Raw genomic sequence first — 1,806 nt, forward strand, 5'->3', positions numbered from 1 at the left:
CTGGTATGGCTGCAGGGGGGACTGTGGGGTTGTATGGGGAAGGGGAAGGGGCGCATGATAACCTGCTTTTCTCTCGTTTCTCCACTTGCAGAAGAAAAGGAGGGCAGCCACTGCCCGTCGGCAGCACCTGAAGGTACGTGGCACTGCTGGGGCTGGGCGAGGTGTGTCCTGACCATCCCATCTCCCATCCCAAGCCAGCCAGCTCTCGGCACTCTCCCTCCTGGAAGAGGCCACGATGCACAACCTGGGGGCTCCCCACACCCTTCCCCATTCCTTACTGGGTCCCCACCAGTATCCCTTGCTTGGAGACACTGGTATTGATGGGGAGCTCCCCAAGCTGCCTCTCCATCAGGGCTCTCCCTCCCTTGCCAACCCCCCTGCCCTCTTCCCTCGCCTCCACTCCGTTTCTGACCATCCTACTGCTGCCTTCCAGAGTGCTATGCTCCAGCTTGCTGCCACCGAAATAGAAAGAGAAGCAGCTGCTAAAGAAGTGGAAAAGCAAAACTATCTGGCAGAGCATTGCCCTCCTCTGTCGCTCCCAGGATCCATGCAGGAACTTCAGGTAAAGACTTCTTTAACCCTTTCACTGTGCTGTAGCAGAAAGGATTTGGCTCCATCGTCAGCCTGGTGGATCTAGATTATCCTTCCCATCTTGACCCCCTTCTCACCTGTGGGTGCCCTGGAGCTGGCTGGCTGTGGAACTGGCTTGAGAGACAGCTGAGGTCTCTGCAAAAAAAAAAAGGGGTCTGGCTAGCAGGAAAAGTACGTTTCTACTGATGTATTGAGGAACCATTTGCGTGAAGCCAGTAGCATGTAGACCAGGAGCTGGCCCGCGAGCCACCCTTCGCCATCTGGTCTTGACCCAATCTGGTCTTCTGGACTGAGGTCTTTCAGAGCCAGAACGGTCAGGAGAGAGGAATCACATGTATGGGTCCTAGCAATCAACACCCTCTCTGCTTTTCCTCCCAGGACCTGTGCAAAAAGCTTCATGCCAAGATAGAGTCAGTGGATGAGGACAGGTATGACACAGAGGTGAAGCTACAGAAGACTACCAAGGAGGTGAGTTTCCACCGGAGCCATCCCTCAGGGAAGTCTCCAGCCCATCCTTCATGCCTCCCCGTGCCGCTTGGGTCCATCTCAGGAAACCCACGCGCCACTCTCTCTCTGCCTCCCCCATTTTGTCCCCCCACAGCTGGAAGACTTGAGCCAGAAGCTCTTTGACCTGCGGGGCAAGTTCAAGAGGCCACCCCTGCGCAGGGTGCGCATGTCCGCCGATGCGATGCTGCGGGCCCTGCTGGGCTCCAAGCACAAGGTCTGCATGGACCTCCGAGCCAACCTGAAGCAAGTCAAGAAGGAGGACACCGAGAAGGTACTCCTTCCCTCTCCCCTGTGCCCATACTGGAGTTGGCCTCTGTTTTTTGGGGCTCATGCCTCCCTGTGTGATAGGCAGGGTTGGGGGTAAGCCCTTCTCCGTAATGTTCTTGCTGTTCAGTATTTCCTCCTCTGGCTCCCATGATGTTGAAAAAGGAGGGTGCAGCCCAAAAAGATGTATAGCATGGGTGGAATTGGGTTCCTCCAGCTGACACGGGGTTTTCCATGGGTGGACGGGTGGAGGACCCCGCCCGGGTGGGTTCTTACCCTGGGGGGCACCGCTCACACCCACACGCCCATCCCTCCCCCAGGAGAAGGACCTCCGTGATGTTGGTGACTGGAGGAAGAACATTGAGGAGAAGTCTGGCATGGAGGGCAGGAAGAAGATGTTCGAGGCTGGCGAGTCCTAAGCACCTGCCTCTCCACACCCGTCCT

At 56.9% G+C, this 1,806-nt stretch overlaps 1 protein-coding gene across 1 annotated transcript in view; it reads left to right on the forward strand.

Annotated features, from left to right (window-relative positions):
• TNNI2 (troponin I type 2 (skeletal, fast)) overlaps positions 1 to 1,799 on the forward strand; it is a 3,948-nt gene extending 2,149 nt beyond the window's left edge. The window contains exons 3-7 of the mRNA XM_009583294.1: positions 92 to 133; positions 434 to 562; positions 970 to 1,059; positions 1,193 to 1,369; positions 1,683 to 1,799. Coding sequence (XP_009581589.1) covers positions 92 to 133; positions 434 to 562; positions 970 to 1,059; positions 1,193 to 1,369; positions 1,683 to 1,781 — 537 coding nt within the window. The 3' untranslated portion in view covers positions 1,782 to 1,799. The remainder of the gene's footprint in view (positions 1 to 91; positions 134 to 433; positions 563 to 969; positions 1,060 to 1,192; positions 1,370 to 1,682) is intronic.
• The last annotated feature ends 7 nt before the right edge of the window (positions 1,800 to 1,806 follow it).

The sequence above is a fragment of the Fulmarus glacialis genome, unplaced genomic scaffold, assembly GCF_000690835.1.
Source record: "Fulmarus glacialis isolate BGI_N327 unplaced genomic scaffold, ASM69083v1 scaffold17978, whole genome shotgun sequence".
NCBI lineage: Eukaryota > Metazoa > Chordata > Aves > Procellariiformes > Procellariidae > Fulmarus > Fulmarus glacialis.